At 35.7% G+C, this 15,597-nt stretch overlaps 1 protein-coding gene across 10 annotated transcripts; it reads right to left on the bottom strand.

Moving 5' to 3' along the window:
- Positions 1-746: 746 nt before the first annotated feature.
- On the bottom strand, positions 747-11,012 carry taf15 (TAF15 RNA polymerase II, TATA box binding protein (TBP)-associated factor). 10 transcript variants are annotated; one of them, XM_073818123.1, is made up of 14 exons: positions 10,773-11,000; positions 10,305-10,338; positions 10,110-10,152; positions 9,965-10,037; positions 9,746-9,890; positions 8,151-8,260; positions 6,272-6,401; positions 3,368-3,402; positions 2,785-2,817; positions 1,529-1,638; positions 1,320-1,449; positions 1,117-1,230; positions 948-1,023; positions 747-868 (listed from the first exon to the last, which is right to left on the bottom strand). In XM_073818123.1, exons 1-14 carry the CDS (start codon positions 10,780-10,782, stop codon positions 760-762), a joined length of 1,152 nt encoding a protein of 383 aa, XP_073674224.1. In that variant the 5' UTR covers positions 10,783-11,000; the 3' UTR covers positions 747-759. The 10 variants fall into 10 exon arrangements, with proteins under 10 accessions (XP_073674224.1, XP_073674223.1, XP_073674221.1 ...); XM_073818122.1 differs by having other exon boundaries at positions 8,151-8,263; positions 10,773-10,994; XM_073818120.1 differs by having other exon boundaries at positions 8,127-8,260; positions 10,773-10,992.
- Between the last annotated feature and the right edge of the window lie 4,585 nt (positions 11,013-15,597).

Raw genomic sequence — 15,597 nt, 5'->3', positions numbered from 1 at the left:
TCTCACAATAATGGAAAATCAGAAAACTCAAAACAGAAAATCTGATTTGTTAAATTCTGACTGTCACCACAAAATTCTGAAAAAGAAAAAAAATCTCGAATAAATTTGACTGCAAGAAAAAAAAAAAAAAAAATCTGATTGAACATCTTGCAAAATATTTAGCCTCCGGCAATTTCTCGCAACCCTGACAAATCCTTTTTTAATCGAACAATTGCATTTGAGTTTAATCTTGCAATTGCGTAAAATCTGGATTGTGAGAAACTCAGAACTAGATGTAAAACCAGTGTTTACAAGTCCGCAGGAATAGTGCTACTTTAACACTGCCAGGTGTTAAAGTAACCACAATAAAGCGATTCACAGCAGGGGAACCCCTCTGCAAACAACTGGGCAGGTTTTGTGAAAACCTGGCAACCCTGTGCAAAACTCAATTGGAAGAAAGTCTTTCTTGCAGTACTGAAATTCTCAGTATTTTTTCTTCCCTTCCACAGAATTGTGAGAAACTCAACTGAGTGGCATAAACTTACAACTTTAGGTTTATCTAGCAGTGGCAACAAGCCTTCATAAATGGCTCCCTCTACTGGTCAATGGTTGTAATGGGGCAGTCATGGGCTAATGATAAGAGAGTCAGATTGTAACCCAAAGGTTGCCAGTTCGATGCCCACTGCTGTGTGTGTGCACTTGGATGGGTTAAATGCAGAGGACCAATTTCAAGTATGGGTCACCATACTTGACAATTCGTCACAACTTTTTAGTTTCAGCTCATGTACAAGCATCACACTTACCATCTCCAAAGCCTTCACCTTCTGGTTTTGCCGTCCCACACCTGTTGCATTCGTATCTTCTAGCGAAGTTCATGTTGCCACAAGAGCTGCAAGAGATGGTTTGTTAATATACAACTGGAAGACATCCCACTCAAACATATTCACAAAGAACTACATGCTCCGAACCTGTTGGGACAAGGCCAATCTCCACCCTTGACATCAAACGAGGGACCTCCACCGAAGCCACCTCTGCCTCGAAAACCTGCGAAGAAATGCATGAAACAGAGATGAGACTAGGATGGTGGTTTTATTTAATAAATGACACGCAAAGAGAAGTCATATCTCCAAATCATACCACCGCGTCCTCGTCCACCACCTCCACCTCCACTGCTGCCGCCTCCTCGTTGGGTGAATTCAGCCCTTCTGGTAGCAAACGACACCTTGATGGGTTTTCCACCAAATTCTTTTCCTGTGTTCCAGCAAAACAAACCAGGCCTAAAAATCAGCTCCATATTTTTAAATGCTATTGAAGTCAGAGTCAGAGGACGATCATCTCACCATCAAACCAGTCAATGGCAGCTTTGGCTGACGGAGGATCATCAAAGGACACTGTGGCTTCACCCTTCAGTCGTCCGGTAGCTTTATCGGTGTACAGATTGATCATAGGTTTGCCAGTCTTCTTGTTGAGCTGTTACGAGAGTAGATCGACTGTTAATTGGGATTCTTCAGCACTCTGAAGTTCATGAGCATCAGGTGAGTTTACTTGCCTTAATGATTCCTATTTGTTTGAAGTAGTCACCCACTTCCTCAGGGGTTATGTCTTCACTGAGACCTTGGACAAAGATGGTGTTATTGTCCGAGTTATCCTGATCGCCATCTGGAATTAGGAGAAGAAACGCATGAGTCCAGGACCAATTTAGTGTTTTCAGCTTCTGCCATATCACTATCTCCAAAGCTACTTTGAGGATTTTAATGTTTCACATCAGAAAAAAATTATAATTCACAGCAGCCCATTAAAATAAGTTTTTATAAACTTGTTTAACTTGAAAATATATATTACCATTTTACAACAAAATGTACCTTAATTAAAAAAACAATTTTATATTTAAAATGATTTCTGAAGGATCATGTGATGCTGGAAAAAAAATTATAATATGCTGATTTGCTGTTTTAGAAACTATCAAATTTAAAACAGTAGAGTATATTTTTCAGGATTCTTTGATGAATGGAGAGATTCAAAGATCAGCATTTATCTGAAAAGCTTTTGTAACATTATACACCAGTTATTTTCATTTAGCGAGGATATGTTAAATTGATCAAAAGTGTTAAAAACATTTAAAATGTTACCAAACATTTCTATTTCATATAAATGCTGTTCTTTTGAACTTTTTATTCAAAGAAACCTGAAAAAAATTTTTTTAAACAAATCACAGGAATAAAACTACATTTTAAATTCAAATAGAAAAAGTTACTTTAAATAGTAGTAATACTGTTTTTGCTGGACTTTTAAATAAATGCAGGGTTTGTAAGCAATACATAAAATCCAAAAAAAGTGAATTTTGGTAAAAAAAAGGGGGTGAACTGAAAAGTTAATTAAAAAAAAGGGTGAATTAAAAATGTGAATTGAAGGAAGTGAACTGAAAAAGGCTGAACTAAACAGGGGAATTGAAAAAGGAAATAAACTGAAAAAGGGTGAATTGAAAAGGTGAATTTTGAAAAGGGTGAACAAAAAAAGGAGAAATAAAAGGTGAATTGGAGGAAGTGAACTGAAAAAGGTGAATTTAGAAAAAGGGGTGAATTGAAAAGATGTGAACTGAAAAAGTAAACTGAAAAAATTTAATTGGTGAATTGAAAAAAGATAATTGAAAAGGGGAACTGAAAAAGGAGCTGAATTGAAAAAAGGGTGACTTTTAAAAATCAAATGAACCCTCAGAGTCCTATTATTAAAGTCCAGGTGTATTAAATAAAATACTCAATATTTATGCCAAATCTAAATTTACGCTAAAATGTTTTCTGCACTGACCTCCATCATCCTTTTGACCGTAGTCTCTGGATCCTGAAAAACAAGACACGAAAGGGAAACACAACCTTGAGAACTTGAGAAACAACATCATGAACCTTCAATTGACTAGTCTATGAATACAAGATTAATAAAACCAAACTGCTTTACTATGTAGATTAGACTTTTACGAGTGACAGTTTAATCTAAGCACCAGTGTCCAAAATTGCTGCACCATTTTCCAGCACCTCTGTACACCAGAAGAAACTTTCTGTGAGGCTAGTCAAAATTAAATGAGACGTATTCATCTAAATCATGTATCTCTTCGTCACCATGTGCACAGATGGCATCCAGAACACTGGCTTTAAATTCAATTTCCTCATGCAAGAAGACCATTTTATAGAGTAAAACTGGGTAGCTGTTAGACTTTGGTCCACAAGAGCATTACCAGAGAGGACAGCAATAAAGACAATAAGGTGATGTTCCTTTGGGTTGACATAAAATGTGGCTCAAGAGCTCATTTGTCAGCTAATCTTTCTGTATTCTCTTTTCTATTTTTTTTTTTTAAATCTCATTTCCCCCACTGAGACAGATGCTCATCACTTACCACCGTAATTTTTGTAGCCACCACGGTCACCACCACTGCAGAGGAAAAAATTGAAGATATGATGGCTTTCCATTGTTGAAACCTGGGAGCGCAAGGCTCCCTCTTTACCAGTTTTCCTGCCATGGTTTACTACTGAGAAGGAAACTGCTCCCATTGACAGATTGGTTAAATATGACGGGCCAAATGTACGTCAAACAATGCAAATTGAAACCAAAGAAGGCGAGCCTCTTTCCCAATTAGAATTGCTTTTATTTTTGATGCTAAAACCAGAGCAGAGCACGGAGGACAACCTCCCTGCTCCCTCTTAAGTTCTTCATCAAGAATTTACTCTAGATTTGAGCGTCTAACTGCTAGACGAGCACACATTTTCCTTCCATTATGAGTGCTTATGAGCTCCAATGGCTGAGGTCCAACTTTAATTTCACTCACTTTGATACCTGTAGTATAAAATGTAGACCAGTTAACACAAAAAGAAACAACACTGTACAGACACCCATTCATGTGGAGAATTGTTCCTTGCAGCTGAACTTTCCAATGTGAACACTCCCCCAAAGGGAAGTAGGAAAAACTGATGGAGACCAGAGGAAATGAGCACTAAAAAAAAAAAACCAGGATCTCAACCAGCGTCCAAATCGGCATTACTTCAGTGGAAACTTCAAGTTTGTCTTCACAATTAGAATTTAACGCAAAGGGAAACCTGAGAAAGGCATACAAATGAAGACAAGATGCATTTACTCTGGGCTCTTTCTCTACCAGAATTAGCCAGGCTTCCAATCATTTCTCATGTTTAGACTGACCCAAGTAGCAGATGAAACCTTGAGCGAACATATCCATAGATGTAACACTTGCGCGTCTTATCCGTTTTGTTTTTTTGTGCTATAACATCCTGTGTAAATGTGATGTATTTCAATGCATCAAAACAGGACTAGTACAGTGGTATGCGAAACTTTGGGAATCCCTTGTAGAATCTGTGAAAATGTGAATATTTTTAACAAAATAAGAGAGATCATACAAAATGCATGTTATTTTTTATTTTGTACTGTCCTGAGTAAGATATTTTAGATCAAAGATGTTAACATAGTCCACAATACAAAATAGCTGAAATTAAAATAACTGTTAACTATTTTAATAATTTCAGCTATTAATTTGTATTGTGGACTATGTTAACATCTTTGATGTAAAATCTTACTCAGGACAATACTAAATAAAAAATAACTTGCATTTTGTATGATCTCTCTTATTTTGTTAAAATTATTCACATTTTCACAGATTCTACAAGGGATTCCCAAACTTTGGCATACCACTGTAAAAATGGAGAAACCTGTAGCCTAAAGGCTATAAGCTAGGGATGCACCGAATGTTTGGACGAATGAGCGAAAAGGCCGAATAAATGATAGCGAACAATGACGTGATGCAATCACTAGAGTTGTGCACTAATGCATCAAACATGTGGTCAGTGTGGAAGCATTTAAAACTGTCTGAGAAAGACGCAAAACTCATTCCAAGCAGCGACAGCGAGAAACTGTTTAGTATCACATCGCATGCCTTTCATGAGAAGAGAAAGGTTACTGTATGATGACTGAAATCATCCATTAGTCAAATCAACTACAGAACGTTCTGTTGTCTAATACACCAATTGTATTTATTCTGACAGCGCTGCAGCAGCTTCTTAACCAGGGTTCAAAGCCCAAAGATGACAATCATTCACAAATCTGCTGCTGCCAGCAAAAAGTAGTACTGAGGTCTTCTTGAGGGTTTCCGCCAAAATAAGTCAACATTAATAAATGTGACCCTGGACCACAAAACCAGTCATAAGGTTAAATTTTACAAAACTGAGATGTATACACATCATATGAAAGTTCAATAAATAAGATTTCTATTGATATATGGTTTGTTAGGATAGGACAATATTTGGCTGAGATACATCTATTTGAAAATCTGGAATCTGAAGGTGCAAAAAATCAAAATACTGAGAAAATCACCTTTAAAGTTGTCCAAATTAAGTTCTTAATGCATATTACTAATCAAATTACTTTGATACATTTATAAAAGGAATTTTACAAAAATCTTCATGGAACATGATCTTTACTTAATTTCCTAATGATTTTTGGCATAAAAGAAAAATCAATAATTTTGACCCATACTATGTATTTTTGGCTATTGCTACAAATATACCCCAGCAACTTAAGACTGGTTTTGTGGGCCAGGGTCACAAATGTTTGTACTGTGATTTTACTGTTGTTCTGTAAGATAAAATAAAGACAAAAATAATGATAATCATGAGAGCTCTATTAATACATTCTCCTTTGCTCAGCAAGGCTGCATTTATTTGTACATTAAAAACGCATGCCTGATTCAAGAACGTGGTCTTTAAGTTAGTAAAAATTCTTAAGCCATTTTTAAGTTAAATTGTGCTTGGTTGGTAGGCTGTAATGTCTACTAGAATGTTAAAAATGTTCAGTGTTAAGTTGTTTTGTAATAGATTTGTTTAAAGCAAGACAAAACTGTAAAGCAAATCTTGGCCATTTCATTTATGGGGGGAAAAAAACATGACAAACCATATTTGGTAATCAGCCTTCGTCACAGTGTTTCATTTTGTTCAGCTTCGGCCAAAAATTTTGATTTCGATGCATCCCTACTATAAGCATCACACAAGTAACTACAATAAAGCTAACAACATTCCATTGGGTGGAGTGTCACGTCATAGAAACAGATGCTGGGTCCATACAGAGTACATCCACTTCAAATATTAAAAGTAGACAAACCTCCACTTCCGGTACAAGAAAATTTAACCAAATGGGGTATCCACTGCAAGATCCTATAAATCAGCAGCTTCCAGGCCTATGTGCATTGTTGACTTTTTAAACAGTGTGCTGAAATACCTTCCGGGGTGGACAGACTTACCCCATACCGGAGGGTGGGCCGCCTCGGCCACCTCTGTCATAGCCGCCACGGTCATAACCTCCACGACCTCTGCCCCGGAAACCCTCCGACCGGTCCGAGCCACCGTCATCTCCAAACCTCCGGTTATCACCTGTGGACAGGACAGGAGAGACATTTTGGATTCGTTCGCCAAATATTAAGGCCTGGTTTTAGAGAGAGGTCCTTAGGTTGGAGGATTAGTTCACTTGCAGAATACAAATTTCCTGATAATTTACTCAAGATGTTAATATTTGTTTTCAGTCGTAAAGAAATTAATGTTGAGGAAAACATTCCAGGATTTCTCATTATAGTACACTTCAATTGTGCTCAACAAGTTGAAGGCCCAAGTTCCAGCTTCAAAGCAGCCTTAACCCGCTAACACCATGTCTACAATGGACGCGACAGAATACATTAGAACCTATTATTGCTGTCTACACTGGATGCGGTGCGGCGCGACACGGCAAATCCCCGCCAGTAATCTGCTGCCGCGTTCCATTTATGACGTGCTCACACAAAGTTTAATGATTTGCAACGGTCGCTTTGTCGCGTCCAGTGTAGACAGACTTTAGCTGTTGGGGCGAGGCACAACTACTGTCGCGTCCGGTGTAGACACTGTGTAAGACCCAAAGTCGCAATTTAAGACGTAGTACCTAATAAAACAGACTGTAGTTTTTAATACGCCATAATCTCATTTGTATTCCCTACCACTAGATGGCAGATATGTAGCACTTTGAATAAGAAAATGAAGTCATTTTGGTCTAGAATCAGTGTTGGATGAAAATAACGGAGCAAGTGGGTTATGGCACCATTGATGTGGAATCATTTCTGATCATTTGGAATGAGAAAAAGAAAAAAGGTGCAAATAAGTTCATCTATTATTTCCTAAATATTACTGATAAAATCATCAAAATGTTGGCTACTGTTCACATGCATTACAATATAAAATATTTAGTTCTTTTTCCTGTTATATTGTTGGTTTTCTCTTTTCGGATCATTTGGAATGATACACTTTTAATAAATTTAATATTTACCATTTCCTAAATATAATGAAATGCAAGATAGCTGCCCTGATGATGCATTATGCCCAACATCTCTAATTTACAGTAGATCTCAATCTTTAAGCCCTTTCAAGCCACAAGCTTTTAATATCATGTCAAAATCCAGTATTTTTCCCAATGCCTAATGCCTGAAGTGTTAAAGGCTACATGATCCTAGCTGAATAGAATAAGGGTCTTAACTGGCAAATTAAACAGCCACTTTACTAATCCTAGAAAATATTGAGATATCATTGTCAACATCGCACACCCCTAAGACCCAGTGTTTAAATGTAAAACAAAGTTGGTTGAATTTGAAGTTTTTGTCCTACCCTAACTTTAACTAACCGCATGTGACCTTACAACGTTATGTAATGTGCACGGCCTCTGCTCACATCACAGAGCATTTGTGGTTAAGTTTATACATATTTTTCAAGAAATGGACAATTGATTTGCTAAATAAGACTCTTATTCCTCAGCTGGGATTGTGTAGAGCCCTTTGAAACCAAAATTTGACCTTTATTTGAAACAACTGACCTCCACTATATGAACAAAAATCCTTGAAAGTTTTGTTTAAAAACAATTTCTTAATGACCGAATACAAATACATGAATATCTGGGATGACATGGGGCGAGTAAATTATCAGGAAATTTTCATTTGGGAAGTGAACTTATCCTTTAAACCTTGTCTATGAAAGCAGGGGTACGACACTTCACTCAACATCAGATTAAATTACTTTTTTTTTTTTTTAAATCTGGAACGAACTACATGCAATATATGCAGCAGCAAGTCACAGAATTACCATCATTACGTCGCACATATCCACCTTGAGACCCCCCGTATGAACCTCCGGACTGGCCGTATGCTCCTCCAGCAGCACCTCCTGCGGACTGCTGTCCATAAGGTCGCTGCTGTCCATACGACTTATCACCGTAACTGCTGTGAGACAGAATGGAGGTGAAGAGCTTTAGCAATCAAAGATGGGAAAAGAGACTTACTGGTACATCATAACCCTTGTTGACCATTTAAAGACGCTAGTTAACAGCAGACGGAAGACTTTGCAATTGCAATTTCTAATTTTCTTTAATTTGCATAGCATATCACATTCAGGGCCTATTCATGAACATTCTTAGATGCTCCCAGTAACAAAATCCTTAAATAAAAAAAAAATAGAAATGTGGCCATTTCCTCTTAAAATTACAGAACCTAGTAAAGAAAAAATTCAGAACACATCTGAACACTTAAAGGATGAGTTCACTTTCATAACAATGTACAGATAATGTACTCACCCCCTTGTCATCCAAGATGTTCATACCTTTCTTTCCTCAGTCGTAAAGAAATTGTGTTGAGGAAAACGTTTCAGGATTTCTCTCTTTATAATGGATATGGATGGCGAACCAAAGTTTGAACTTCCGAAATGTAGTTTAAATGCAGCTTCAAAAGGCTCTAAACAATCCCAGTCGAGGAGGAAGGGTCTTATCTAGCGAAACAATTGGTTATTTTTGAAACAAATTGACAATTATATACTTTTTAACCTCAAATGCTTGTCTTGTCTCTGCACAGCGCATGTGTAGTCAGTAGCATCCAGGTCAATGCAGTTAGGTTATGTCTAAAAACTCCCATTTCGTTTACATCTTCAATGTCAAAATCATCTTAAAATGCTGTTTTACCTTTTTTTGTAAAAGGTGTTTGAGTTGCCTTGTATGTTCACTTTGTAAACACTGTTGGTACTTTTGCAGCGGTCTATGGTGATTTTGAAGTTAGGGGGAAAAAAAACGAGATGGGAGTTTAGACATACCCTAACTGTATTTACCCAAATCACAGCTTTCGCATGTGCTGCACAGAGATGAGACAAGACGAGCATTTGAGGTTAAAAAGTATATAAATTGTCAGTTTTTCGAAAATAACAGACCGTTCTCCTCGGCTGGGATCATTTAGAGCCCTTTGAAGCTGCATTTAAACTACATTTCAGAAGTTCAAACTTCGGGGCGGCATCCATTATAGAGAAACCCTGAATGTTCTCCAAAAAAAAAAAAAAAATAATAATAATATATATATTTTCAACTGGGGAAAGAAAGACATGAACATCTTGGATGACAAGGGGGTGAATATATTATCTGTAAATTATGAAAGCGAACTAATCCTTTAAGCCAAAATTTCTAAATTAGAATCTTTCTAAGAGGATTCTTAGAAGCTTAACGAATAAAGGCCCATGCCTTTTATCAGCCACCGTTCTCTCTAGGAGCCATCAAAAAAAGCTCATTACTTGTCTATCACTAGTTAGTAAGCGTCTGCTGGCATTTACATGTTTTAGAACACGTCGAGCAGAAATCTTTCTGAAATGCATTTAAACATACTTGCGTCATCATCAGTTATGACAGTGATGAGATGTGGCTATGATAGAGAAGTCAGATCTCTCACCCAGACGAGGATTCAGATCCCTGCTGTCCGTAGCTGTCATAGCCCTGCTGCTGCTGAGGAGGAGCCGCCGCCGCTGGCTGCTGCGGCTGCTGTTGACCGTAACCACCAGAGGAATAACCCTGAGATGACTGGCCATAGCTCTCTCCTTCAGGAAAACAAACAAATTACACACCATCCATCACTACCAGACATTTATTAGATCATTACTAGACCACATACCACCAGCCTGTCCGTAACCAGCGTAACTCTGTCCGCCGTAAGAGCCGCTCCCGTTACCCTGACCATAGCCCTGCTGGAAAGACAAAAACATTAAGCTCCAGCACTACACTGATGTATGCCATCTAATCATATAATGAAGCAATACCTGTCCTCCTTGATAGCCTTGGGATCCACCATAGGATCCATAGCTGCACAAACAAAAAAGGGGGGAAATTAGACATCCAGAAACAAACTAACAACCTGCTACTTTTAAAATATAACTAACAAAACATTAAGTATCTAAAACAAGTATTAATGATGTGAACTAATTATAAAGCCTATAATTAGTGGCTTAACATACCTTTGTTGAGCGCCAGGCTGACCGTAGCCTGAATCTGCAAACAGAAATAAACAATTTAACAGAAATATGAAGTGTAAACAACACTACAACAAAGTTATAAACACGTCCATGTATAAACGCGAACATAAACGTGTGTAGGATCTTCGGCAAAAATGCTAAGCTAATGCTAACAATCACACCACGCCATATAATGAACACGGCTGCTAAACGCTTATCCCAGTACATTTACACATCCATCGAGGTGGTTTTGTACAATTAGACACGTTGTAAACATAAATTAAAAGCCTTATATATTTTCTGTGGTAAATGTGGTCATATATTTAAACACTGGCAAAACCCGCGTCGTCAGTTTAGCCGCTAATGCTAAGCGCGCTGTGTTAATCACCTTTTATGTCTCACAAAATGGAACACCAAACAAATAAAGAGCGATTACTTCATTATATGCTACGATATACGGTGTATCTTTACCTGAGGCCATCTTGCTGTAGGAAATAAAACGAAATGACCACCTATTCCAAAATAAAGAAATTAAAAACCCGGCACGAGCGGAACACGCACTGCAGACTTCTTATGAACTTTGACCCGAGGCCGGATGGTATCGTCTGCTGAGCGGGAAGGTGTGGTTTCATTCGTTTATTTGACTAATAAAACTAAAGAAATATAGTTTTACAATTTATAAAACATAGTTTATGACAAAACCGAGAATAGGTGAAATGCAAAGAATAACGTCGTAAGATCTATTTCCTCAAAATGTGTTTGGATCAAGTCCCCCGTCTGATGGAAAGTGGTATCAACTTTGCGCCGTTTTTTCTTTCACGTGATTTCCACTAGTTTGTGACGTCAGTGTATGATGGCGCCAGCTTTTTTGAGTTTTTGTTTTAATATTTGTGCTATTCTCACACACAGCAAGGGTTGACAAAAGTTTCATAAAATACACAATCGTTCCTAAAGATGTAAAGCAGGGTTGCGTTTCAAATCAATATGGGACCATAGAGGATTTGTCCCGTTTTTTATGTATACATAATTGAATGAACAATGGGAGTTTGCAGTGTGAAGAATACTCCCGCGTTTTTTTTTTGTTTGTTTTTTCTTCTTCATATCGAGCTCAAATCTATGAAGCTCCTTTCCACCTCTAAATAAATAAATAAAAATGTTATTGCGACTATATAACTCACAATTCTGACTTTTTTTCCAGAATTGAGACACAAACTCGCAATTTTGACTTTTTTCTAAGAATTGTGAGATATATAAACAAACAAATTCCGAGTTTTTTTCTCACAATTGCGTGATACAAACTCACCATTCTTTTTTTTCTCTCAGTTTTGTGAGATATAAACTCACAACTGTCCAATTTTAATTGGAAAAATACTTTTATGTCCTCAGAAATTGTGTGTTATGAAGCAAGAATAGCAGAAGTCACAATTGTGAGGTAAAAACTCGCAATTCTGAGAAAAAATAACATAGTGAGTTTATCCCCTGGTGGTCTCACAGAAAAGGCTTAAGACTAAAATGTAAGTCTGAGCTGTTTCAACTGAAAGAAATGTGCACTGACTGATCTTAAAATATATCAGTGTCTTTGTTTTGTGTTAAGATGTTTTTCTCTCTCAGTAATTGTGAGATATATACTTGCAAATGCGAGTTACAAAGTACAATTTTGAGGGGAAAAAATACTTTTATGTTCTCAGAATTGATGTTTTGAAGTAAGAATTGCAGAAGTCACAATTGTGAGGTAAAAACTTGCAATTCTGAGAAAAAATAACATAGTGAGTTTATCCCCTGGTGGTCTCACAGAAAAGGCTTAAGACTAAAATGTAAGTCTGAGCTGTTTCAACTGAAAGAAATTTGCACTGACTGATCTTAAAATATCTTTCAGTGCCTTTGTTTTGTCTTAAGATGCACACAGTAATGGTTTTTTTTCCCCTCAAAATGACTTAAATGTCCTAGATGAACTATGGCTTAATTCTGGTTTTGTCTGTGAAACCAGGCCTATATCTCGCAATACTGACTATATTTGCAAGTGTGCTTTTATATTCCACAATTCTAATTTTTTTCTCACAGTTGACTGATACAAACTCACCATTCTTTTTTTTTTTTTTCTCTCAGTATTATGAGATATCCCAGTTTCATAGACAAGGCTTAAGCCTAGTCCCAGACTAAAATGCATGTCTGTGTTGTTTAAACTGAAAGAAACTTGCACTGACTGATCTTAAAATATGTCAGATTTTTTGTTTTGTCTCGAAATGCACACCAGTAAAGGAATAGGCCTATTTCTAAAAACTACATAAATGTCCTAACTGAACAATGGCCTAATCCTATCTTAACCTAAAGCCTGTCTGTGAAAGCGGGCCATAAACTCAGAACTGCGTACAATTAGTACAGTTTTGATGTAAAAAAATACTTTTATGTTTTCAGAATTGCGAGTTATTAAGAATAGCAGAAGTCACAATTGAGAGGTAAAACTTGCAATTCTTAGAAAAAAAACATGAGTTGTGAGTTTATCCCCTGGTTTCACAGACAAAGCCCAGACTAAAATGTAAGTCTGAACTGTTTCATTTGCACTGATCGTAAAATATATCACTGTCTTTGCTTTGTCTTTAGATGCACACCAGTAATGTTTTTTCCCAAGGCACAGCTTAAAAAATTACTTAAATATCTATATCTATTTCTCACAATTCTGACTTTTTTTTCTGTGTCATACAAACAATTATTTTCTCTCTCTCTCAGTATTGTGCGAGTGCGAGTTATAAAGTTTAACTTTGGGGGAAAAATACTTTTATGCTTTCAGAATTGTGTGTTATAAAGTAAGAATTTCAGAAATCACAATTGTGAGAAAAAAAATTACAAAAGTTATGTGTTTATCCACTGGTTTCAGAGACAAGGCTTAAGCTTAGTCCAAGACTAAAATGTAAGTCTGAGCTTTCAACTGAAAGAAATGTGCACTGACTGATCTTAAAATATATCAGTGCCTTTGTTTCATCTTAAGTTGCACAACAGTAATGATATATATATATTTTTTCCCCCGTAAAAATGACTTAAATGCCTTAATTGAACTATGGCTTAATTCTGTCTAAGTCTAAGCCCTGTCTGTAAAACTAGGCCTATTTCACAATTCTGACTTTGCAATTGTGCTTTTATATTCCACAATTCTGAGAAAAATTGTATTATGCAATTCTAAGATTTTCTATTTTTTTTATTTTTTATTTTTTTTTTTGTAAGATGTAAACTGGCAATTAGGTGAATAAAGGTCAAAATTTTAAGATAAAACGTTGCAATTACCCCTTTTTAAAAATGTTTTATTCAGTGGCAGAAACTGGCATACAAATTCGCTCATGAAAGTAGTCTCTGGTAATACAGGGCTTCAATGAGATGAAAAATTACCGGTGGTTCTTTCTAATACAGAATGGCTAATAAAAAGTATTTACAGTTATAAAGTTTTTAATGTTTCAGGAACATATTTGCATAATAAGTAATGCATAAATACATTATAATAGGCTACATAAAAAACAACTACTAAAACTCTCCTGAGAACCATAGAAAAAAGTATAATAAATTGTATATATGTATGATTTGACATTGTTACATTTACTTTTGGAGCATAAGAAACAAATAATAATAAAACAAATATTTAATGATTTTTTTTTTTTTGAGTCCTGAGTGGTGTTTCATAAAACAAGTTTACTAAATAAGCCAGGCTTATTTCAGTTAGTCTGACTTATTTGGAGCCAAATCAATTGACAATAATTCAGACTAACTGTAATAAGCCTGGCTTATTTGGTAAACTTGCTTTTGTCATGTTCGGGGCTGTGGGTCTCCCCTCAGCCTCCTGAGGTCGCTGTTCCTACACTGCACTTCCTGATTGCATTCACCTGTCTTTGTCATTAGCACTGATTCATTCACATCTGTTCACTATTATCTGGTCTTTAAAAACTCTCACCTTTCACTCCTGCTTCATGGGTGCATTGTCTTTTGTCTTGCATTTTATTCTGTGGTATTTGTATTCTTGATCTTGGCCCTTGACCGTGTTTCTTGTTTTGCTTTCTGTTTATCTAGTGGTGTCTGTGCCGTGTTGGCCTGTTTGTTCGTTTATTTGTTTATTGTTATTAAATAATTACTTACCCTGCATTTGGACCCAGACCTCCCTTCTTACCCGTGACAGTTTTATGAAACACCCCTCAAGACTCAAAAAAATGAAAACAAGACTCTTATCACCAAAACAATCGTTTTATAATCATTTTGGTATGCTATCATTTTTAATATTAAAAATTTTATGAATTATTTCTGAAGGTATTTTAAAAAAGTGTTTAAAAAAGTTACGTGTATACATCCATTTTGTATCTCATGGGCTGATCTCAGTAGGTCTCTGTAAATTATGAGTGCAGAAAAACTATTTTAAATACAGTCAAATCAATATTATTACTGAATTTTAAGTGTTTAAATATATATATATATATATATATATATATATATATATATATATATATATATATACACACACACACTACCGTTCAAAAGTTTGGAGTCAGTACATTTTTTTAAAAGAAATTAATACTTTTATTCACCAAGGATGTATTAAGTTAATAATTAAACGTTTATTAAAAGTTTATAATAAATAATTTACATTGTTATATTTATATTTTGAATAAACATTGTACTTTTTAAACTTATTCATGAAAGAAAAAAAAAAAAAAAAATCACAGCTTCCAAAGAAATATCTGTTGATATTCTCCAACATTGATCATTCTAATAATAAATCAGCACATTAGAATGATTTCTGAAGGGTCATGTGACACTTAAGACTGGAGTAACAGCTGATAAAAATTCAGCTTTTCATCACAGGAATAAATTATATTTTAAAGTATGTTAAAATAAAAGAACATTATTGTAGATTGTAAAAACATTTAGCAATATTACTGTTTTTTTCTGTATTTCTAATCAAATAAACGCAGCCTTGATGAGCAGAAGAGACTTCTTTAAAGACTATTACAAGTCTTTCTGACCCCAAACTTTCGACCGGTAGTGTGTATGTGTGTATATATATAGATAAAAAAAACATAAGGTTAAATTTTCTGAGGTTAAATTTCGCAATTAAGTTTTTTCTCTAAATTCTGTAGTTTTTTTGTACCACAATGGAATAAAAAACAAAGACAACTGTGATTTTGTAACATTTTTTAGGTTTTTTGTGAGTTCTAAAATTCTAAATTTATATCTTGAATTGTGAAAGTCAGTGAAAAGTAAGATAAACAGTAAACTCAAAATTGTGAAGAAAAAAGTCAAAATTGTGAGATTAAAAGTC

The sequence above is a fragment of the Garra rufa genome, chromosome 14 (assembly GCF_049309525.1).
Source record: "Garra rufa chromosome 14, GarRuf1.0, whole genome shotgun sequence".
In the NCBI taxonomy this organism is placed as follows: Eukaryota; Metazoa; Chordata; class Actinopteri; order Cypriniformes; family Cyprinidae; genus Garra; species Garra rufa.
The sequence above is the reverse complement of the archived record's forward strand: the minus strand, read 5'-3'. Positions and strand labels throughout refer to the sequence as shown.

Coding starts and splice junctions, on each gene's coding strand:
- taf15 (XM_073818119.1), bottom strand. Junction 1,450..1,528: donor AACAAATAGGAATCATTAAG/GCAAGTAAACTC, acceptor CTCTCGTAACAG/CTCAACAAGAAGACTGGCAA. Junction 1,231..1,319: donor TGCCATTGACTGGTTTGATG/GTGAGATGATCG, acceptor GCTGGAACACAG/GAAAAGAATTTGGTGGAAAA.